General features: G+C 47.3%; 1 protein-coding gene across 1 annotated transcript in view; it reads right to left on the bottom strand.

The window, feature by feature from the left end:
- Positions 1-23,728, bottom strand: part of SLC6A2 (solute carrier family 6 member 2) — a 378,218-nt gene that overhangs the window by 16,603 nt on the left and 337,887 nt on the right. The window contains exons 17-19 of the mRNA XM_075325426.1: positions 8,261-8,373; positions 2,458-2,586; positions 1,019-1,118 (exon numbers count right to left, since the gene is read on the bottom strand). Coding sequence (XP_075181541.1) covers positions 1,019-1,118; positions 2,458-2,586; positions 8,261-8,373 — 342 coding nt within the window. The remainder of the gene's footprint in view (positions 1-1,018; positions 1,119-2,457; positions 2,587-8,260; positions 8,374-23,728) is intronic.

Raw genomic sequence — 23,728 nt, forward strand, 5'->3', positions numbered from 1 at the left:
TACCCATGTGACTAGAAGGGGCGGGGCCTCAGCCAACAGAAAAATGTTGCTTTGTGATATCAGCTTTGTTGGCTGAGGCCCTTCTGGTCACATGGGTATGATCTCAGCACAGGTCCTGGAATAGACAAAGTGAATAGTTTGTATAATACTTATACTAATTCTAAAAGAGGAAGGGGATACCTCTGTATACCCCCTCCCTAGATAATATCTGATTCTCAGCTGCTGTCACTCAAGAAGCTGATGACTTTATAAACTTTACTTTGGGTTTTAAAAGATAAATATCAGAGCTGACAACTAAAGGTATGTAGAGAATCAGCCTGATAGTGCCAGTATAGCACTGGCTTTAGGTTATATACGAAAATCCTTGTGATTGGTTCCCTTTAAGGAGGTACGGTACAACTCATTAAGGTGCAAGTCCAATTCCAGTTAGTAAACTTTTTAAATAAAGTACCATACGTCTGAACAGGAAGCAACAACTTGGCTCACTTGGCGCCTTTATCTTCTGGATTCGGTTGTCAGCATCCAGTCTTCAGCACTTGACTTGTGAAGTGTGGCTCTTGGGTTTCAGTCTTCGGTGCTTCACCGGCAAAGTCTGGTTCACTCTGTATTTGGTCTTCGGTGCTTGACTTGCGAAGTCTCGTTCTCTCAGGGTTTGGATCACTCAACTACTTCCATGGCAGTAAGGGCCATGTGGTCACTCTGATGCTCCCACATCTTCTCAAGTCTTGGGGCCAACTCCTTCCATTCTTAAGAGCCCCAGCCTTTTATATTAGGCAATGTGCCTTGACGGTCACCTGACCTCCAAATTCTTCTCTCGAGGAACACACACTCTGTTTTTCAGTTCCTGTCTGAAGTGTGTAACAAGAAGACGGTGACATTTGCTCGCAGATACTCTAGGATGTTGCATGCGTGCATATGCTCTCTGCCATCCCCTCACAAAGTCAAATATAAGGCCTCTGACATGCTGATTTCTTACATGTTTGAAAAGAGGAAAAAAGTATGGAAAAATATACTATACCATAAAACCATGACACTCCAATGGCCTCTATTAAAACAGCAAACAATATGGATGTCCCTGCAGCAAATGTATCCAGAAGAGTGACTACATAGATTCCACCCTGTAATTATTGATAAAACAAGTAGACAGTACTTACTGTATGTTAGATATAGCATATCAGATTTTTGTATGTATATATAACAGGTTATCACAGAAAAAAAACTTTTTGAAAGTTTTTGAATACTGATTTTATAGCGCAGTTCTATTTATTTCAATCAGATGGAGCTGCAGAAAGTTACAGTATTAAGAAGATGGAGTATAAAAGGTGTCACAGCCTCTTTAATTTGCTCATTAGTGGTAAAGGGGCCATTCTGATATAGATGGCCTATCCCAAGAACTTGTCATCCATATCAAAGTCCCAAAAATGTCCCATTTACAAGAAGGCTGTAAGCACAAAGTGAGTGCTCAAACCAAGCAGACAATCCGGACAACCTTGGCATGCCAAAAAAACTACAGTTCACTTTCCCACCTACTCTGTTTATCTATCTCAGCCTTCCTCCTATAAAGCCAGAGCTGTCAATCAAGGAGGAGGAGGGTGAAAATACATTGAAAACAAGTGGGTAGGATGGTCCAACAAGCTTTTTGGTAAAGTCAAGTGTAGCGCCGGCATCTCTGCAGAGACACAGACTTCGTCACCTCCCCGGCTGGGTCGCATTCTTCTCCAGCAATCCACGTGTGCTGCTGCTTCCTTCCTCCCTTCCCAGGGAGTGCATGTTAGATACGCACAAACACCCAGGCCCTCCTCTTTAAGGGCCGGCACACCACTTTCCGTAAATGCCTCTCAGCCTATGGCTGAGAAGCACTATGTATTTAAGGCACCCTCCCATTAGGGGAGCTTTCTGCCCAATGCCTTTAGTTAGTCAGTCTTCAGTTTGCTACCTAGCTAGTTGTCAGGTCCTGAGCTCCTGCCCGGTTATTCCTGTGTCCGTCTACAGTACCTGCCTTCCCATACTTGTCTGTCCCTGCCGTACCCTCCAGCATTCCTGTCTGTACCAGTTTGTCTAGCCTGCCTCAGTCACCCTGTCTGTACTGTCTATAACTGAGTCTGCCACCTGCCATGGAGGCCAGCTGCCACAGTCCCGGTCACTCCCTGGGAGTGGTACCTTGCATCCACCTCGCAGGGGGCACTTAAGCCCCTCCCACTGAGGGGCAAGCCAGGGTCCCCCCTGTAGCCCAGTGGGTCCACTAATCCTGCTGGCTGCCTCTACACTGGTTGTGAGCATTACACCAAGGGTACACAGTCAGTCTGTGCGTGGGCCACAATTGCTTTGGGCACTGTTCTATGGGTGCAATATTTTGATGCATCAGTGTATAAAGAGCTTCGTACGGTTGCTCCTGATCAATAAAAATATCACATTAGATATTCATTTTAATGCAAAAAAATGGGTTTCATTACTTACATTAGTTATACACAGCAAAGCGAAAAGGAAAGTAATAACCGCAACTAGGAAAGTAAATAGTTTCCGGTGCCTCTTCAAAATAGTAATATCATCTGCTAAGCCGGTGATCACTGCCTCCATACCGCCCATCTGCAGAGCAACAAAATATAAGTATCAGAGTCTTAACATATGTTCATTCTGTCAGCTTTCCAACAATAGTGTAATTTATTTTCCTTCCTCTTAGAGAAAAGTTAGACAACCCCTTTCTACTTATTTTATTAGTACATGATGATCTTCCCCTAATCTAAGCACCCCTAGTTTTCTTCAAGACTGTGGTCATTTATTGTGAATCTCGTATGCTTGCATTGCACAAGCAGCTTTTCTTATGTATATTAATTTTTTTTTATATCATAGTCCACATTATAATAAATCATAAAATATGTGTTTCTCACTAGCCAGTTAAACATTTTGTAACTGTCAGTTTTTCCGTATAGACTGGGGCAGAAGGCGCAGAGTCATTTTATTACATTTAGAATGTAGGTTTTTGCAATTCTAGCTTTAGCGTACTACTGGAAGCCTCAGTACGGTAGGATAGTGATACTATATAGACACACACAAGTAATGCTCAGTATGTATACCCTCTGTTACTGCTTGTTGCCTGGGGGTTAGGGAAGTACACCATCATTTAAAAAACAAAACAGTCTATGTTTGTTTGTCAATTAACTCCGATTTTAATTTCCCTAAAACACAAAGAAGAAAAACTGAAAAAAAAGAGCATCTCTCCAATATGGCTAGGGCAAGAAAGTTTTTAAAAGTTAAAAAAAAAAAAAAAAAATAGACAGCACACAAAACCTGAAAATAGTTAGAAGTCAGACAACCTTAAAACCTAAAGGGAACCGGTCACCGGATTTGTCCCCTTATGAGCTGTGGCCACCACCAGTGAGTCCTTATATACAGTGTTCTAGAATACTTTATATACACTGTGTGCAGAATTATTAGGCAAATGAGTATTTTGATCACATGATACTTTTTATACATGTTGTCCTACTCCAAGCTGTATAGGCTTGAGAGCCAACTACCAATTAAGTAAATCAGGTGATGTGCATCTCTATAATGGGGTGCGGTGTAATGACATCAACACCCTATGTAAGGTGTGCTTAATTATTAGGCAACTTCCTTTCCTTTGGCAAAATGGGTCAGAAGAGAGATTTGACGGGCTCTGAAAAGTCCAAAATTGTGAGATGTCTTGCAGAGGGATGCAGCAGTCTTGAAATTGCCAAACTTTTGAAGCATGATCACTGAACAATAAAGCATTTAATGGAAAACAGCGAACAGGGTCGCAAGATGCGTGTTGGACAAAAAAGGCGCAAAATAACTGCCCATGAATTAAGGAAAATCAGGCGTGAAGCTGCCAAGATGCCATTTGCCACCAGTTTGGCCGTATTTCGGAGCTTCAATGTTACTGGAGTATCAAAAAGCACAAGGTGTGCCATACTCAGGGACATGGTCAAGGTAGGGAAGGCTGAAACACCACCACCTCTGAACAAGAAACATAAGATAAAACGTCAAGACTGGGCCAAGAAATATCTTAAGACTGATTTTTCAAAGGTTTTATGGACTGATGAAATGAGAGTGACTCTTGATGGGCCAGATGGATGGGCCAGAGGCTGGATCAGTAAAGGGCAGAGAGCTCCACTCCGACTCAGACACCAGCAAGGTGGAGGTGGGGTACTGGAATGGGCTGGTATCATCAAAGAGGAACTTATGGGACCTTTTCGGGGTGAGGATGGAGTGAAGCTCAACTCCCAGACCTACTGCCAGTTTCTGGAAGACAACTTCTTCAAGCAGTGGTACAGGAAGAAGTTGATCTTGTTAAAAAAAAAACCCATGATTTTCATGAAGGACAATGCTCCATCACATGCATCCAACTACTCCACAGCGTGGCTCGCCAGTAATGGTCTAAAAGATGAAAAAATAATGAATTGCCCCCTTGTTCATCTGATCTGAACCTCAGAGAACCTGTGGTCCCTCATAAAATGTGAGATCTACAGGGAGGGAAAACAGTACACCTCTGGGAACAGTGTCTGGAGGCTGTGGTGGCTGCTGCATGAAATGTGGATCGTAAACAGATCAAGCAATGACAGAGTCTATGGATGGTCGGCTGTTAAGTGTCATCATAAAGAAAGGTGGCTATATTGGTCACTAATTTTTGGGGGTTTTGTTTTTGCATGTCAGAAATGTTTATTTCTAAATTTTGTGCATTTATATTGGTTTACCTGGTGAAAATAAACAAGTGAGATGGGAATATATTTGGTTTTTATTAAGTTGCCTAATAATTCTGCACAGTAATAGTTACCTGCACAAACAGATATCCTCCTAAGATAGCCAAATAAAAAAAAAAAACACTCCAACTTCTAAAAATATTAAGCTTTGATATTTATGAGCCTTTTGGGTTGATTGAGCACATTGTTGCTGATCAATAATAAAAAAAAATCCTCTAAAATACAACTTGCCTAATAAGTCTGCTCGCGGTGAAAGAGCTCAGGCCGCTCTGTATAATGTAAAACACAACTTTTATTATACTCATCTGCGGGGCATATGGGTCCGATGGGTGTCGCTGGTATTGGTCCGGCGCCTGCTATCTTTCTTTCATCACAGAAGTTTCCATTGCTCTGCTCTCAGCACGACAGAGAGGTGTGCTTGCACAGGAGCACAAAGTATTGTTGTACACATGCGCAGGTAGTCTTCAACCTTCAACCATGCACCTGCACATTACAGTACTTTGCTCTGCCCTCAGCACGGTAGAGAAGTGCACGTGTAGATAATGGAAAGAAATGGAAATCCAGCAATCCAAAAAAATAATGCTTTATTTCACCATTTATGGTAAAATCCAAAATGAAAAAACAGATTAAAAATCCATAAGATAACGCGTTTCGGATTGCACAGGATCCTATCTTGTGTGATCCAAAACACGTTCTTATGGATTTTTAATCTTTTTCATCTTTTCATTTTGGATTTTAAATGGTGAAATAAAGCTTTTTTTTTTTGGATTTGAATAAAGGTTGGTGTTCCGGCTAATAAGTACTTTTTCAGAAGTGCGTGTGTGACGCCCTGGGCAAGCCAGGGGTCACAGGTCATGACACCATCACACCCTACACCCCGGATAGCTACACCAAAGCTACACAAAAATCCTTGTTGCCTTCCTCCAGGGGCTGATGTCCACACCAGGGGGTGGGCCAGGCGGTTGGCTCCGCCCACCGAGGAGTTCACAGCCCTGGAGGCGGGAAAACCAGGCAGTTAGCTCAGGGAAGAGCTTGAGTGAGGAGTGAAGTTGAGATTAAGTGGAGAGTTCAAAGTGAGAGGAAGGAGAAGGAGGACAGTGAGAGTAGTGACAGAGAAAGTGACAGTTGAAAAGCCTGAAGTTAGTCCGGGTGTGTGCCCCGGACTGAGACAGCAAGGTTGGCAGACGGCGGTGACCGTCTGCAGGAGAGGCTACTTGGAGGTTGCCGAAAGGACCGTGGACGGGTGGTGGCCCGGCGGTGCCGGAGCGGTATACGAAGAGAAGCCAGCACCATTGGCAGGGGCCTTTCGGATCCCGGCAAGGCTAGGAGTCGCCGTGAATTTGCCAAATCCGTCAGTGAAGGGGACCTCAGGGCCTCCCAACAACCAAGTCCCGATTGAAGGCAACAGTCCGACCGTTAAAGAGAGACACCGCCAGGGCACCAGTTTCTCAGGGCCAGCGCCTGCGGGCAAGAGAGGGGCTCCTCCGGCTCATATCCAAGCTGGGGAGCAGGTTACCGGTGGGAATCCATCGCTACCAAAGAACCGTACTTAGGTGCAGTGAAGTGACCGTCACCGCTAACTGCAGGGAACATCAGCACCGTAGCCGTCCGAGGGACCCGTCCAACCAGCCGTTTGTTTACCGTGAACTGTGTCATCATCCTTGGGCTGAGTGAGTACCTCTGTGCCGGGCGGCACAGCGCTACCCCTGCGTCCCTGCACCTCCACAGGCCCCATAACCCGCCTGTCCACCATCCCAACCCCATCACTGGGCCCCGGGACCACCAAACCCCCTACCCACGGAGGGGCCAATCAACAACTAGCTGCTCCATACCACCACTCCCGGGATCCCCAGACAGAGCAGCGGTGGTGTCCACACAATCACCACAACCGTGGGTGGCGTCACGGACAATAAATTATCCCAAAAACCCAAACCCCTTTCACTCACGGGCGAGGGGCGCCGCTCGAGTCCCCGGGATCCGGCCCATCGCTCGAGCCACCGAGCAGCAGCAGGCCGCAGCAGCAGCGGCAGCCGGACCCGAGCAGTGGGAGAGCGCAGCGTCCCCTCCTCCGCCCGCGACACGTGTGCATAAGCGCAATGGAGACCTCTGCTTGGATGACATAGAATGAGTCAACCACATGGAGCAGGGAAGGAGGACGAGGAAGAGAGGATTAGCTGGATCAAGACCCTGCAAGGAAGTATAATAAAAGCTGTTTTTTACGTCATACATATCGACCCGGGCAAGTATTCTGGGATGCCACAGCTTACAGGGGAAAAATCTGGTGACAGGTTGCCTTTAAAAAACAGAGGAATGTTTTTAAGTTCTCCTACCTAATTCATATGATTGTGGGGAAAAATGGCTTAGTAGTTAAAACTCCAAAAATGTTTTCAGTTTAGAACAGCATCTCAGATAAGATGGCTGCCCTGTCATCATGTTAGAAAAAAGAATAATGTAGAGAAAACAAAATAACAAAAATATTAAAAATTAGATTTTAAACTAAAAAGTCATCGCTGATACATTCTTATTAGAACACCCAAACTCCAAACTTTACTGTTCGGGTTGACTCATCTCTAATGGGGAGTGTAATGTAGTTTTTCTTTTTGTACACAACTACACAGGCCAAAAGAAGATTTTTTTGAAAAGGACAACCCCTATGATGTTGGCTAACTCACCATCTAATGTTTATTTGGATCACTACTCATTCGTGACAGAAGTGGGTGAAAAGAAGAATCAAGCGAATTGGATTTTATTAACGTAGCAGCAAATTATTATTCCCCAACGCTTATTGATGTTTTGGTGGGGTCAAGAGGAGTAGTTGTCAGTCCATTGACAGTCTCCCTACACGTGTCTATAGCAGGCTTTACACGCTTCGATCTCGCTAGCGAGATCGCAAGCAATCGTACCCGCCCCATCGGTTGTGCGACACAGGCAAAAATCGCTGCCCGTCGCGCACAACCTCACTTACCCCCGTCACATGGACTTACCTGTCCTGCGACGTCGCTCTGGTCAGCGATCCGCCTCCTTTCTAAGGGGACGGTTCGTTCAGCGTCACACGGCAGCCGTCCAATAGTAGCTGAGGGGCGGAGATGAGCTGGACGTAAACATCCCGCCCACCTCCTTCCTTCTGCATTGGCGGAGGAGATAGGTAAGGAGATGTTCGTCGCTCCTGCAGTGTCACACATGGCGATGTGTTCTGCCACAGGAACGAGGAACAACATCGCTAATTAGAAGAGAACGTTTTTTTGTTTTAGAACGACCTCTCCGCGGCAAACGATTTTGGCTGCTTTCGCGATCGTTTTAGGTCACACATAAGTGTCACACACTGCGATATCGTTAATGACGCAGGATGTGCGTCACAAATGACGTGATCCCGACGATAAAAAACATTAACGATAACGTAGCGTGTAAAGCCCGCTTAAGGTGTTTGTCCACCTGTACCCACATTTCGATTCTATTAAGAACAGTGGTATCACTTGTAGAACTATAAAATGAATATTGCAAACGATAACAGATAAAAAGATATTTTTCTCAAATATACTCACGGCACTGTCAATGCCAAGTGTAAGCAACATAATGAAAAATACTATAGCCCAAAATGTTGATCCTCGGAGTGTAGATATAGCTTCTGGATATATAATGAACACAAGTCCTGGTCCTGAAAAAAAAAGGAATACATTTGAAAGGCTTAGACATGTAGGAACAATTTATTATATGGGAAAACAGAGGCACAATCACTCGGAATCAGTGGGTCTTTGGTCAACCCGTGAAGTAAACCGGACCTATTACTTGCAAAAGACCATCCTTCCTTTTTGTGTCCTGAATGTAAATCTAGTCTCGTTAGCGAAGGATGGAGAGTATGAGCTCTTCGTTAACACCATTATCACTAAAGGAGGACACAAGAGAACAATAATACAGGGGAAACACAACAGGTACCAAAGCCCAAACTAGAAACCACATGCAAATACCCCCAGGGTGAGGTTTATAAATGAAGTCAGAGGCTGGCAACTGAGAGACAAAACTGGCAGATTCCCAGGGTCCTAGAGTCTGCAGCTGCAGAAACAGGGAACTGTCAGATAACACGTGCTGCCAATCTCTGTTGTCATTCCCTGACACAGGATTAATCAGCCAGCCTCAACACATCCATGAAAAATATAGAATGTTTTAGATTACATTCAGTTCAACATAGGGACAAGTGTGCAGGAGGGGAAAGTCAGTGATAGATAGTGTGTTACTAGAGGCAATACAAAGTGCAGGTTCAGCAGATCAGACGTTGATACAACGTTAGCCTGGGAGAGCACAGTCAGAGTAAGGCGGGCTTTACACGTTGCGACATCACTAGCAATTGCTAGCAATGTCCAGCACGATAGCACTCGCCACTGTCACACATGCGATATGTGGTGATTGCTGCCGTAGCGAACATTATCGCTGCGGCAGCTTCACACGCACATACCTGCTCAGCGACGTCGCTGTGACCGCTGAACAATCCCTCCTTCAAGGGGGGAGGTGCGTTCGACATCACCTATCGGCCGGCCAATAGAAGCGGAGGGGCAGAGATGAGCGGGACATAACATCCCGCCCACCTTCTCCCTTCCGCATTGCCGGCGGGATGCAGGTAATGAGATGTTTGTCGCTCCTGTGGGTTTACGCACAGCGATGTGTGGAGCTGCAGGAACGACAAACAACATCGTACCTGCGGTCGAACTGACATTTTGGAAATGAATGACGTTACACAGATTAGAGATATTGTACGCTTCTGTGCTCCTTCATCGTCGCACCTAGGATTTACACGTTGCTATGTCGCTACCGGCGCCGGATGTGCGTGACTAACGACGTGACCCCGACAATATATCAGTAGCGATGTCGCAACGTGTAAGGCCCCCCTAAGTGTTGTTAAGGCAGACACAGTAAGGAAAGGAGTTCAGTTCAGCTTAGTTGAGTGAAGATGCAGTAGTGTTTTGCACAGGAGGTCCTAGGATCATGAGCTCTGGATCAGGGTTTGCCCCGGCCTCAGGAGGTATCCTTCATTGTGTCCTACAGGAGGGGCTGCAAGAGATGGCTCTTATACATGTCAGACTCGGCTGCTGAAGGAATGTTACCAAGGGCAAGGACATAAGTTACGCTGTTGAGCAGTGGCAGCAGAAAAGTAATGCAGGAGAAAGTGGGATGTCTGTCCTAAGAAGGTTGTTTAGAAGTTGTTTATTAGGAAGATTGAGAGAGTTTGTTGTGAAGATGTCTCTTATAAAAAAAACAAATGCTGAATAAAAGAAGTTAAAGTTTGAGTTCAAAAGAAATGGTTTTCTGTGCATTGCCTAAGTACAAGGCTTATGATGGTGACTGATGAAGAGGTGGCGGACGAGCCATCGAAAGTGCAAGAAAGTGACACTCCCCCAGGCGGGGTGGAACACATGCACAACACCCGTTTGATGAAATTGAGGGAAGCACTTGTGACGCCCTGGACTATAAGGTCATCACAAGGTATTGTGCAATCTGCCCTTCTGTGCAATATCCACCTCCTTCTTGGTTATGGGTCCCCAACTACATGGTGTTGCCTAATTAAATTCCTAGGTACACTCTGCACCACACCCACCAAAACACACCAGTGGACAGCCTGAGTGGAATAGGGTCACCCACTTGGGGGGTTGGTAAGGGGAGGTCAGGAGTGTCAGGAGTCAGTCAGAAAAAGGGAGAGTGAAGTGTAGGAAGTGAAGGAGAGAGTAGGTAAGGAGCCGGGCTCCTTGGAAGCAACTAGGTGGCAGACGGTGGTCTGGGTCTAGTAGGAGCTGGACCCCCAGTCGCAGGGGGATCATGACAAGGGGCACGGAACTGTCAAGGAGGACAGCTGGCGGCCTTGTACCATCACCGGGCTGGTACCAGGTCACGACGGTGTACGTGGACCCTAGGTCAGGGAGTAGCTTCAAGCAACCTGACAATTTACCTGACGAGAACAGAGACTTCAAGATCCGCTCTCCACCCACTCCAGAATCGGGGTACTACCGCAACGAGGAGGATAGGACTTTCCACTAAAACGGCCCAGAAAATCCCAAGCGTGAACCATGAGAGCAAGCTCACACAGTTAGCCACACTGAAGAGAGGGACCCTAGTCTGGTTCTACACTACCGGGACCCACTGAGAAGTGAACTTCGTGCCAGGAGGAAGGTCACGGATCACCAGGCAACACCAGTGGGACCGGGACCCAAAGTAGCTCCCCTCAGCGGCATCCAGAACTTTGGTTTATCCAGTTGTCCGTGTCAGCTTTATGGACTGGGTGAGTACACAAGTGATCCTTTCACTCCCAACGGCACTCCCCAAACACCATCACCGAGTCTCAGGGCATTCCCACTACCCGTGGAGGGTTCTGTGACTCCCTGGCAAAACCAGGCAGTCACAAACAGTTCACATCCTCCTTGTCACCATCAGAAACCCACACTTAGGCATAACACACAGCCATTAAACCCTAGCCACCCTCTCATGATAATATAGGACACACCAGTGGGCGGGATCAGGCGGTTGTAAACGCCCACCTAGGGGTCCTGAGGTGTCAGGGGCGGGAACACAACAGTTCAAGTGGAGTTAAGTTCAGTTCAAGTGAGGAGTTCAGGTGGAAGTTGAAGTGTGGAGAGCTGACAGCAGTGTAGTCAGGGGTCGTAGCCCTTGGAGTACCTGGCTAGGTGGCAAACAGTGAGCAGGGCCACAGGTGACGGAGATCCGGTCACGGGAGACCTAAAGTGGACCGGGGAAGGGTTGTAGCCCGCCAGTGCCGACAGCAGGAATCCAGTCCGGAGGCCGTGCACAGTCGGGATGCCTGGACCCTAGGATGAGGACGGTTACAAGCCTACCTCATTAACTGACCAGCCGGGGACAAAGTTCCAGACGTTGTCCCATAAACTGCCCAAATAGAGCGAAACGGAAGCCCAATGCAGGGGATAGGGTGTCCGCCAGAGCCCACTAAAATCCCAAGGGTCAGCTTTCACGGGCCACAGTTCCCAACACATACAGAATCGGGAGTGGACTTCTCCGTTCTATGCGAAGTCATCCAGAAAGAAAGACAAAACACAAAGTGCAGGAGGAAGGGATACCTGTTCATTCACTTGGGTACGGGACCCGAATGCACCCTCCTAAGGCAGCCGGCAACTGGCAACTTTGTTTACTACTGGACTTGCGTGAAATTACTGAACTGTGAGTACACCATTGTCCCCCGGTCCAGCCCGGCGCGCCACCTCCTGCAGCCATCACTCCCGTGTTCCATCCTCAGGCCCCGGGACTACACCTCCCCTACCCGTGGAGGGGATCCCTCCTTGCTGCCCCGCTCCATCAGCCCTGGGCGCCCCATCACCAGGCAGCGGTGGTGCCACCATCCCTCACTGCAATCCATGGGTGGTGTCACAGACACAACTCCCCTGTAAATATCCCCTTTCCGACAGTTGTGAGGACGGGCGGCCGTGAGAGCCTGGATCCGGTCACCACTCGAGCTGTAGCAGCAAACCCGGATCCGAGCAGGCCCCCGAAAGAAAGAAGCGGCAGCGGCCCCCGCCCACAACAGTTCCAACACCTAGCTGCCCCACTCCATCGCCCCCGGGTACTCCCAACTGCAGTGGTGGTACTCCACCTTACCACACACCACGGGTGGCATCACGAACGCTAAATATAATCCCCTGTAAATACCCCCCTTCATCTGAGTGGCCGAACGACCCCCGGGTCCAGACGCCCCTCGAGCCACCGCGGATCCGGATCCAAGCAGCCCAGCTGCTGACACGGGGGCGACACACACTGCCATCACCTGGCTCCCCTCTTCAGCGGCACGGTGGACTCCATTCTGTGGTTCTTTTCCTGGGGTTTCAGACAGAACGTCTTCAGCCCCAACAGTGCACACTGATTGATCAGATGCAAGATCCCTTATGTCTACCAGAACCCCAGAATGGAGTCCACTGTGCAACCCATCAACATCAGTCACACAATGGATCGTATACTGCCTAGATTAAGTGCCTCTTCAGCCACAATTTTTTTTGTTTTTTTTTGTTTTTACAGTATTGCTACGACTGTCGGCATGAGGGCAGTAACACTGGTCTGGTGCTGTGGGATGTTAACAGAGACTACAAATGACAAACATACAGTATAAATGTGCCGCCCCTGCAGCGGTCGAACCGCTCAGATCCAGGAGTTGCTGCTGTGGCTCGAGGGTCTCCACTTCAAATGTAAAGGGGAGTTTTTACAGGGGATAAGAGTTTGTGACGTCACACGTGGTTCGTGGTAAGGGGAGTACCGCCGCTGCCGATGGGAGTATCCAGGGGAGATGGAGTGGGGTAGCCAGATGACGTTTCCTCCACGGGTAGGGGAGGCCCCAGGACTCTGGCTGATGGAGGTGTAGGGGAGCGTGGTGCAGTTTGGAAGCAGGGGATGACAGCGTACTCACTCAGGCAGTGTTGGTAGTGATGCGACCACAAAGCAGACTGACACAGAAGTAAACCATGTCTCTGGGTGCTGCTGCCACTTCAGGGGAGCTCGTCCGGGCGTCCGTTCCCTTTGGTATTGCTGATGATCTATACCTTGCCTCCATGCACTGTATTTTAGTGTTTGTTGTGACCCCTATGCTTGAAGCTGTCTGGGTCCTGCTCCCCACTGCTAAGTAGTGAAGCTGTGCTCTCGATGGCTGACACTTAGGATTTCAGTGGGCCTCATAAGCTGGAAAGTCCTATCCCCCTCGTTGCGTTGATGCCTTCAATCTCTGAGCTCTTGGGGAAAGTCCATAACGAAACTATCCTCCACAGATTAATTATCAGGTTGCGTAAAGCTACTCCCTGATTTAGGGTCCAGTATCCCGCCGTGCTTGGTCTGGTTACTAGGTACTCTGGTGCCCGCCATTCCCCAAAACTAAGCCTGGCACCTTTCTCCAATACCCTGCAACCGGGTCTCAGACTTCTTCAGTCCCAGATCACCGTTTGCGACCTAGCCAAAAGTCCCCAGGGAGCTCCAACTCCCAGCTCCTCACTCTTTGGGAGCTACTACTCGTCTGACTAAGCTCTGCTCTCCACTTCCTCACTCTATCTTCATCCCTCCCACCAGTCTGCCTGACCCCTAGGCGAGTGGCCCTTTTCCAGCTAGACCACCCACTGGTGTGTCTGACAAGGTGTGGTGTGAGGGGTGACTAGGATTTGAATGCTGATGGAGCAATACCAAAGGTTAGCATCCCAGAACCATGGGGGGGTTGAGCCCTACACCAGAAGAGAAAGGAATGCAGTTCCCTGTGACACCCTGACTAGTTCAAACAAAACAAACAAACAGTTTTAATACCAGGGTAAGGGATCATTTTAAGTATTAATGGCTTATATTGTATACTTGTATACTTAGGCCCTGTGTGCACTGGAAAACGGAATTTTCTTAAGAAAATTCCACAGGGTCTGACACATTACCGCACCCGCGGTTTTTTACTGCATGCAGTTTGCCGCGGTTTGTTACGGTATCGCGGTTTTGCCGCGTGCGGGTTGGTACATGTATTTTATTGCATTCAATGCAATAAAGCACACTGAAAAAAAAAAAAAAAATTTCCTTCTGAGATAGATACTAGATAGATAGAGAGATAGATACTGTAGATAGATACATGGATGGATAGATAGAGAGATAGATACTGTAGATAGATACATGGATGGATAGATAGATAGATAGATAGATAGATAGAGAGATAGAGAGATAGATAGATAGATAGAGGGATAGATAGATAGATAGATAGATAGAGAGATAGAGAGATAGATAGATAGATAGAGAGATAGAGAGATAGATAGATAGAGAGGACAGATCGCTGCATTTCTCCTGAGCGGTAATGTGTTGTTCGCATAACCGGCCGTGGGAAATGCCCTGTGGTTACCTCTGCTGTCTCGCTGCGAGGCTCCATTCAGCAGTGTGTCCGTGTCAGTCGCAGCTGGATGCAAGCATCGCAGGACGTGGATTACACCCGAGCTGTGTGTTTGGGAGGGGTTAATAAAGGGGATAAAGAGAAGACTTGTGTTTTATTTAAAATAAAGGATTTTTCGGTGTGTGTGTTTATTCACTTTACTTACGGGTTGATCATGTCAGCTGTCTCATAGGCGCTACATGATCAAGCCTGGACTTAGTGGCGGCGATCCGCCGCCATTAACTCCTTATTTTCCGGTTGCCGTGATGCGGTAGCAGACAGGGTGAGCTGGGGACACTCCGGTACTGCCGCATAATGGATGCGACAGTCCCGGGCAGCGGCGGGCTGATATTCTCGGCTGCGGGAGGGAGGGGGGCATTAACCCTGTCCCTTGCCCTCCCCAGACTGAGAATACCGGGCCACCGCTGTGTGCTTACCTCGGCTGGAAGGTAAAAATACGGCGGAGCCCACGTGTTTTTTTTTTCTATATTTCCATTTGATTTCTATGTGTATTCTTTATGTCTGTGTGTGAGTGTGATGTGTGTGTATTGTATGTCTGTGATGTGTGTGTGTTTATGCTCTGCTCCGCTTCCTCTGCCTGTCATAATGACATCACTTCCCTGCAAACCGCAGGCAGCGATGAACATTACCGCAGGTAAACCGCGAAATACCGGAGGGAATAACGCAGGAAAACGCAATGAACCACACAGAATTTGCTGCCTGCGTTATTCCCTGCGGGATTTCACAATTACATTGGAGTCAATGGAGTGAAATCCCGCAGCGATGTGCGGAAAAGAAGTGACATGCAATTGTTTTTGCTGCGGGAATCCCGCAGCAAAACATGCAGCTGTCAAAATCCGCATAGTGCGCACAACATTTTTTTTTCCCATAGGTTCTGCTGGTGATTCACTGCAGAGATGTTATGAACATTTTCTCCAGCGAAACATGCAGCAAAATCGCAGGAAATCCATGGGAAAAAAATGACAAGTGCGCACAGGGCCTTAATCTAAAAAAATGACTGGTCAATAACTGGCATCATTTGCTCTCATTGACGCCATTCAGCATGAACATCTGTTGATACCTACAAGCCACCCAATCTTCGTTTAGGTCTATGCTATAATCAGCGTCTTTATAACTTTAACCTTTTCCTATCCTGATTCCCCCAGTGGGACATTCAAAATAATCCATTAAGCTCCTTTGTCCCCCCCTGGCAGGAGATGTCAATATTTCATATGCATTTTACTGTCCCAAGTCCCTTCTAGCGGGCCACTGAGTGGAAAGTCCCTTTTCTAAGCATAGCAGGCAGGACTTCGCGCATAGTGATATTTTTGGCAGCCAATGGTTGCATCTGTTCTTGACGACCTTTGACCCAACTCAGTTTTGCTTTCTTCCTGTTTTACAAGTGAAAATGGCTAAGATATAGTGAAACGAAGGTGCGTGAATCTGGACGAAGTAAGGCAGCGTGTAATCGATACTAGTGAAAGTAGTAATAGTGAGCGATTCGGATGATGGAAGTGAAGTTGTAGAGTCGGAACTGAGTGATGTTGAAAGCGTTTTTTCTACGGATGTCAGCGAGGAAGATGAGGGTACGGAGGTTGACGCCGATGGGTGGCAACGAATGTTGTCTTCTGCCAATGGGATTGAGCAGATTCCGTTTTCACTACCGAACGCTGGAATAAATATAACTGATGACGACCTATAATAGGTTTTCAATGGGCGAAACAGGAAATTGTATTGAATAAGAAAAGGTTAATGCGGCAATTCAACAAAGCTGGTGTTAAAGACTTTGAAAAGTTTTAACATTTTTGAACAACATTGAGTTACACAAAACCTTTAAAACAGCTTTGCCGACATGGGTGCTTATCAAATTCAACTATAGTGCTAGCATTTTAACCCCAGGAATGCCACTAGAGTAAAATTTCTGGTGAGGCATAAGTGTAATGCCCATGCCAACATCCCCGTGTAAGGGGGTCAGGGTTAAGCCCACCCCCTGCAGAAGTAGTCAGCACACGGATAGTTAATGTTTATTGTGTAACATGTATGTGTAAAATGAAAGTGTAATGTAATTGTGTACAACCGCCACCAGGTGGCAGTGGTGTAGAGTGGCTGTCCTGGTGTTATGGACAAGACTATGAACTATTATGATTATGAGTTATATGAAGATATCAAAAAAACAGGATTTAAGATGGTGTTTGAACTGCATTCAGACATAAGAGTCATCAGTCTGGACTTTCATGTGACAAGTGAATCATGCTGACATAGCTTAATATAAATGAGGAAGCAAGCACATATACAGTGTATATATATATATATTTACAGAATAAGCTATTTTACTTTATCCAATAGGAGAAGTGTTACGCATTCTTGGCCCCTAGCCAATAATTCCTTTTAAATGTTTGTCAACTTCCGTATTAAACCAGTCATATATTTTCTATGCAGATCCGTGTCATTTCTCGGGCCTGTATGGAAGAATAGTATGCATGCTACTAACAAATGACTCATGATTTGGATTCAGACAGGGATAAGGCAGATGCACAATTAGATTGCATCACTGTAAATTTATGGCCTGCCTTAACAAATGGCGCCCAACGCACCATAAGACAAAGCTTCTGGATGACGGACGGCCATACTGACACCTTGATTCGAAAAGGCAACTACACGAGAGGGGAGATTGCGCTCTCCACAAAATGCAGGTGAGAAAATTTGTCTTATCTCACCTCGCAGACCTCATGCGTGTACTTGCATTTCGAAAGGGGGGGTTGGGCTGTCCCAGTCTAGATACCTAGATGGGCAGGGAGAGAGAAGTGGGAGGACAGTAGGTTATCAAAAGGAAAAGACAGGAATTAGAGAGAGAAGGACTGCAGAGATTTAGTAAGATAAGATGTCCCTGAGAGCAGACCTTGACCCGATGGGTCACCCCTGCGGCTGCGGCATGCGGATCCCAGAATGGATGGCGGAACTACGTCCCCCACAGAAAGGGGTTTAGTTGGGGGCTTGACATCTGTGCCTGCTGGCGATGACAGAGGGAGACCCTCACTCACTGGAAAAGGTCAATGCGCCCCCCCCTGGAGAGTGGGGAGGGTATGTCTGAACGGCATATCACTTAGGGGAGATCTCTGCAGGGAAACAGACCCTGGGTGACCTTGAATCAAGTGAAGGAAAAAAAGGGGCCTAGAAAGGATACAAAGTGCGCAGGTGCCAGTGGCCCAATGTTTGCAACAGTGTCGAGAGAAGGGAAGAACGTGTAATGACTGTTTTCAGGAATAGAAGTTGAAATGTTGAAGAAGATCTGAGACTGAACTTTATTTTCTGAGGATTTACAAGTATGTCACCTGAGACTGAAACGGAGTATGTCCTGTGTGAGGTACGGTAGGCGATGGGGAGGCTAGGGGTAACAGCAGGTTGTGCTGTGATCGGTTGTTCCCCTGCTGCCACAACTACATCGATGCCTGCCACCTTTCACACCCACACTCTCCTGCTCTCCTCCTCCAGCATGAACGTCTGTTCCCTCACCTGTCCAGGCATCCTGCAGCGGTAGTTCCATCCCTGTCCCATGCTGCAGCCTCACAGAGAATTGGTGCACCTGACAGGCTCCAAGCCTCTGCCTGTAGGGTATGCCTTTGGCCATGCCCCCTTTCTTAAAAGGGCCAGCATCCTCCTAACCTGGAAGTACCTCTCAGGTCAGCTGGGAGGCCGTAGGTAGTTAAGGTACCTCTGCCCTATCAGTTGTGCCTGGGCAATTGCTATTAGGGTATGTGCGCACGTGTGCGTATTACATGCAGTTACGCTGTGTTCTGCACCGCAGCGTAACTGCATGCGTCCTGCGTCCCCTGCACAATCTATGGAGATTGTGCAGGAGCCGTGCGCATGTGGCATGTTAGAACGCAGCGATTCGGCTGCTTGCCGAATCGCTGCGTTCTAAGAAGTGACATGTCACTTCTTTCGTGCGTTCTGCATGCTGTCTATAGGGAGAGGCAGCATGCAGAGCGCACAAATCTGCTGGCACCATGCGCTTCAGAACGCAGCTTTTCAGCTGCGCTCAGAAGCGCACATTTTCGGTGCGGTGCAGAGCGCACAGCCTTACTCAGGTCCCCTAGCACTATGCTACTGCCAGTGATACATTGTGATAGTTCTATAACACCAACCTTAAAGCCAAACAAGCAATATACACAATATAAATTTCAAATTGCTTTATTAACAATAGTTTTAGGTAAAATGAATCAAATGGAACCACCCAGATGACGGATGGAATAATACACATTGGGAACACTGTACTAGTGGTGAAAATTACATACCAACATATACCAGCAGGATAGTAAAACAGATAGTTATTAAGTATGTGCTTAGCAGTAAAAGTCACAGTCAGTCTATTACAAGATATATAAATAAATAAGAAATTATTATGTATAAGGACAGTGAGATAAAGATTGCAAGGCACAATTCATATTACCAAAGCGTAAAAAATCCCAAAAGGTATTAGTGCAGCAGCCCCCACGAACACTGACGCGCGTTTCGCAGCTACCGTGCTTCGTCCAGGAGCGAAGCACGGTAGCTGCGAAACGCGCGTCAGTGTTCGTGGGGGCTGCTGCACTAATACCTTTTGGGATTTTTTACGCTTTGGTAATATGAATTGTGCCTTGCAATTTGCAATCTTGACCTCACTATCCTTATACATAATAATTTCTTATTGATTTATATATCTTGTAATAGACTGACTGTGACTTTTACTGCTAAGCACATACTTAATAACTATCTGTTTTACTATCCTGCTGTTATATGTTGGTATGTAATTTTCACCACTAGTACCGTGTTCCCAATGTGTATTATTCCATCCGTCATCTGGGTGGTTCCATTTGATTCATTTTACCTAAAACTATTGTTAATAAAGAAATTTGAAATTTATATTGTGTATATTGCTTGTTTGGCTTTAAGGTTGGTTTTATATTATGCAGCAAGCAATTGATGATATTGTGGTGTTGGTGTTATATATTGTGATAGTTCTGTTTGCATTTCAATGTGCTGCTACTGAATACCTATCTGCTGCGAGTCGTTACCCCGGCCCCCTACCACGACACCTGCTTCCACTAAGCATCATTTCCTGCAGCCTCAAGTATCCATGCCAACCGGCTTAAAAAAATACCCATCCGTACAAGTATCCACACCGGACGCTGCGCCTGTATCATCCGTGATGCCCTGGCAAAACCAGGTAGTCACAAATAGGCCCCTGCATAACACCTTCCCTCATTAGGAAACACACAGCCAACCAGTGAACCCTACTCACCCCACTTAGGGACAGACAGACACACCAGTAGGCATGACCAGGCGGTTAGAACACGTCCACCCAGGGGTCTAGACAGCCCGGGGCGGGAAAAGTAAAAAAAGATCAGTTTTAGAGTTCAAGAACAGAGGAGTGTGGAGTGGAGGTCAGGCCTGAGTATCAGGCCTGAGGCTGACTGACAGGTGCCAGAGTAGGAGCCCTGGTGCCTTGGCTAAGAGGCAGACGGTGGTCTCCGTCAACAGGAGACAGGAAGACGGCTCGGTGGAACCGAGGTGGACCGGGCCAGGGTTGGAGCCCACCGGTACCGACACGGGGAACCGACCCGGAAACCGTAGCACAAAGGGGGGGTACTCGAACTCTGAAGCCAGGAGCCAGAAACAAGTGGAACTGGTTAATTAACCGATTGAGGCCAGGACTAGAGGTCCTATCCCACCCAAAGTCACTCATAAAAAACAACAGCCCACCGATTAGGGATAAGAGGTCACCGCCAGGGCCCATAGATCCCACGGGCCAGCGTCTGCGGGCACGGTTCCTTAGGCCACATCCAGCCGGTAGCGGACTCCTACGTTTCAAACGGGGAAGTCTTTTCTACTTAAACAGTACAGGAAAAGGATAGAGACCACCAGCCGGGTGGGGGATCCCAAACGCAACCGGCCACCACCACCTTGGTTTACCAGAGACTTGTGTGTTTTACTAAAAGTGAGTACACCAGCACCCCCTGCGGTCGTCATTCCCCCTGCATCAGAGCCATCGGGTCCCGGGGCCACCATCCCTACCCATGGAGGGGTTAACATCTTGCTGCACAACATCTCCCCCGGGTGCCCCGTAACAGCAGCTGTGGTGTCCCACCTCACCACACACCGTGGGTAGCGACACGAACTTACTACGGCCTAACCCGTACATCTACGTCGCCCATTTTATTCGGCATGTCCGCAAGACCCCCGGGTCCAGAGACCCTCGAGCCACCACCCCTGAAGGTCCGGGCCCGAGCAGCGACCGGCTGCTGGCACGGGGGCGGCACACATCCATCTGTCCATCCATCCAGGATTCGATTCTCGACACCTGCTGCTGCCGCAACCTATTGTCAGAGACGGTCACTCCCGTACCCCGGGGCCAGCCAATGCAGCACCAGTCTTCCCAAGTGGCACCCAGACTCATACCTGCAGTGCAACCCCTCCACCATCAGGGGCTCTGGAGAAGACTAGGCTCAAGTCCATAGTCAAGCTCCTCTGGGTTTTGTGTGCTGTTGCCCAGCAGGTTCACTAACATCACTGGTCGCCTGGTGAGCATAGCAGTAAGCATATATATGCACACTTTAATAAAAACACCAAAATATGCCTAACCATTACTTCCATATAGCAAGCAAGTACGTACAGTATGAATGGTTGGGCATATTTTGGGCAGCACAGGTGGCTCAGAGGTTTGCATAGTTTCTTTGCAGCACTGGAGGTCCTCCTGGGTTCAAATTCCATGAAGGAAACATCTACGACTCCCTATTTTCCAGTTTGGTCCCACACTCTAAAGACATAATGATAGGGAACGTAGATTGTGAGGCCCAATGGTCACAGTGATGGTGATATAGGGGACAATTTGACATTATACTGACCATGAAAGTAAATTTTACACATAGTAAGGAGCAAAGTCATCATGCTACGAGGGGCTGCTGATAAGTCTTTGGTTTGTGATCTTTTTTGTTTCTATGGTAATGAATGTTACATCACTTGAAAGCCTTGTGTGTCTAATATATGTTTTAAAAATGTGTGTTTGTTGCTCATGTTTGTTTTTCTTATTTAAGTATCAAATTGGGGGTCCTCCATACCCAGAGTGTATTGGGGAGGTATCTATATTTTGTGATACCCTTGGTTAATATACTCCACAGGAGGCCCGGCTAGAATATTCTCCTCAACCACCCCTCCTTCTTCCCCAACATGGGAATCGGATGGAACGTTATTCCTTCCTAATATATCTTTAGGATGGGATATAAGTAGTTTGGGCACTTCCTTTATTGCACTACTATCCATTACATTGTTGATACTCATGTTTTGAGATCGAATAATCTGTTTGCCGATAATGTAATACAGGAGCGTCATAGGCATGCGTTCCACTGTGGAACGCGGAAGTAATGAAGGCACCATGTTAATCTGCCCCTTGACATTCGCTTTGGATCTATCCGACCTGGGGGAGGGTTTGGCTGTGCTGTGCTTGCATGCGATTTGCGATCTGCCCCCTGGAGCGTGCGCATAGACGCGGCCCTACAGGTTATGTGGGGGCGGGTCGCACGTGCGTTCCACCTTGGAACGCGGAAGTGAGCATAAGTACCGCCAGTACACCATACACCATAATTGTGGCTGTACCTATGTGCGGTCAGGTCTCCGCCCCTTGGGGCACGCGCATTGACGCGGCCCCACGTGTATAGGGGCGGTGCACGCGTGCGTTCCACTGAGGAACGCGGAAGTGAGCACGGGCACCATTGCCAGAACATGTGGAGGAGTGGGAATGGGCCTCCTTCGGACAATAACTAAGGTAACGTTCTAGCTTATTGATTAGCACCTGGATTAGAGGACCCCTGAGGGGTTATAAGGTTGATTATTCACCTGGTGGCCCCTTAGCATCATGTGAATCTGGCAGCACGGTTACTGCCACAGGTCTATCATACCACAGCATATGGACATCGGCCTCCTGATGAACCATGAGATGGTGAAACGCGTTGAGGCAGTTTAAGCTAAGTATAGTTGTCCCTGCTATTATCGAGGGTCTCATTTGAGATAGGATTGTGGCCTCTTATCAATTGAGGCTTTTTATGAGCTCCAGTTTTTGCACAAGTATCACTTTATATATATGTTGGCACTGCACTTTAATTGCTTGCACTGCACTTTATCCTTTGGCTAGGGGCTCATAGGGTTATTAGTAGGGACAGCCGTCGAGGAGTGGGGGCGCCACTACGTATCTTTAGGGTGCCAACCTCCACGGTTAGGTAGAACACAGGAGGGAGCGGATATTGTAGGGATATTTTTCCCTCTCTCTCCTGTGCACTATTTCACTTTGATCACATAGTGTGGTATTGTATTTTTTAAACATCAATATTAAATGTTAAGTTTTAAGGGGGTTTATGTTAATTTGTTGAATACCCTATTACTAGTGAATTTTGTTTGTTGCTCATGGCAACAGTATTACGCATGCAGGAAAACAAAATGGTGGAGTCTAATGCTATATTCACAGCAACAAAGCAGAGGAGGGATAAAATTCTTGTTTCTGCAAGTCGGCGAAGGATATTCATGGTGATATGTCGCAGACATTGGGGGATCAATGCCCTTCATATTCCACAGTTAAGAACTGGGTTGCCAAATTAAAAACGGGCCACTTCAGCACCAATGATGAACGTCCTGGACGACCAAGAGGGGTTGTTGTTACGGAGATAGTCGATGCTGTGCACAAGCTCATAGTGGAGAATTGACGAATTTCAGCTAAATAGCAGACATCATGGGGATTTCTTATGAACGTGTTTGTGTCATTATCCATGAACATTTGGGCATGACGACGCTATCTGCTAAGTGGATCCCCAAATATTTGACAACAGATCAAAGAAGCATGAGAGTAAAAACTTCCCGGTCCATTTGTCAGTGTTTCCGTACTGATAGGAACTTCCTGGATCGACTGCTCACTATGGATGAGACCTGGATTTATCTGTATGACCCTGAAAACAAGGAACAGTCAAAAGAGTGGAGGCACAGTGGTTCTCCTCGTCCAAAGAAGTTCAAGGTGCAAAAATCAGCCACTAAGGTGATGGCGTCTGTGTTCTGGGATATGGAGGGCGTGCTGCTAGTAGACTACCTTGAAAAGGGTTCC

Source organism: Anomaloglossus baeobatrachus, chromosome 10 (genome assembly GCF_048569485.1).
Source record: "Anomaloglossus baeobatrachus isolate aAnoBae1 chromosome 10, aAnoBae1.hap1, whole genome shotgun sequence".
NCBI lineage: Eukaryota > Metazoa > Chordata > Amphibia > Anura > Aromobatidae > Anomaloglossus > Anomaloglossus baeobatrachus.